Source organism: Branchiostoma belcheri, unplaced genomic scaffold, assembly GCF_001625305.1.
Source record: "Branchiostoma belcheri isolate BF01 breed outbred unplaced genomic scaffold, Haploidv18h27 scaffold46, whole genome shotgun sequence".
Lineage (NCBI taxonomy): Eukaryota > Metazoa > Chordata > Leptocardii > Amphioxiformes > Branchiostomatidae > Branchiostoma > Branchiostoma belcheri.
The window spans coordinates 55105-56147 of record NW_017804087.1 but is presented as its reverse complement, the minus strand read 5'-3'; the positions used below and the strand labels follow the sequence as shown (position 1 = coordinate 56147).

At 42.9% G+C, this 1043-nt stretch overlaps 1 protein-coding gene across 2 annotated transcripts in view; it reads left to right on the top strand.

The window, feature by feature from the left end:
• LOC109479070 (beta,beta-carotene 9',10'-oxygenase-like) overlaps positions 1 to 1043 on the top strand; it is a 20504-nt gene continuing 19461 nt past the window's right edge. For both annotated transcript variants that reach the window (XM_019780949.1, XM_019780950.1), the window contains exon 1: positions 1 to 166. In XM_019780949.1, the coding sequence (XP_019636508.1) occupies positions 97 to 166 (70 nt within the window). In that variant the 5' untranslated portion in view covers positions 1 to 96. The remainder of the gene's footprint in view (positions 167 to 1043) is intronic.

The window sequence follows — 1043 nt, the reverse complement described above, 5'->3', positions numbered from 1 at the left end:
GTTACGCAAGCAGTCCAACTGGCTACGCACGGACAAAAGCCAGACCTATAATTACTGCGTACTTTTTCACTGTTTCTGCCTCAAAGTGACGCCAAGATGCCGCACACGGAACAAATCTACAAGACCTACACTGAACACCCAGACCCGGTGAAGGCAGTTATAAAAGGTAAAGGTGCAGGTGTCGCTTCTTTTGAGGTTGTGCGTGTCATTGCATCCAGGTAACACAAACTGGTGCACGGCAAGCTTAGAGTTATATATGTTTGTCCATTTTCAACTAATACAATGCAGTAAAACTCAAGAATGAATCAAAGTGGTTTTACACATCTACAGTATCCTCTTATACCCCCAGGCGTTTTAGACATTTTTAAAAGACCTTACAAATATCTATGAGAGCCCCAGAGTAGACACATGCAATTAGGTAATGTGTTAAGCCCAAAAGTGGATATACCTGTTTGCTAGTAATGAGAAAGGTCGACAATATGGAAAACTAGTGACAGGTTGCAAAAACATGGCTCAAAATATCATCGTCACACGTAGGTTTAGTACAGGTAAAATATTTGTTGTGCAGGTATATCTCATGTCTACCTGCGTTATACAAGACTTGTCTTTCATGCATTGTTTCATATGGTCCCTGTAGCCCTCTGTTGTTACTAGTATACAGTAGGACATCTTAAACCAACTTTTGGAGACTGAAAGGCAACTGAAATGTGAAACGTGCACTGCACGAAATGGCCTCGGATCCTAGCAGATGCGTACCGGGATTTGTCCGTATTTTTCGCAGATACAAGCGGATACTGACGGATCAGAATGGAATCCGCCAGAAAATCCGAAAAATCGGTTACTGCAATCCGGAACCTATTCCGTACAAATCCGAAAAACGGGATCCTTGTAGTAAATATTCCACACGGAATACGTTCGGATTTTGCCAGGATACGCACAGAAAAGAATTTGGATCTTGGCAGATGCGTACCGGGATTTTCCGGAATTGCTGACAGATACAAGCGGATACTGACGGATCAGAATGGAATCCGCCAGAAAATCCG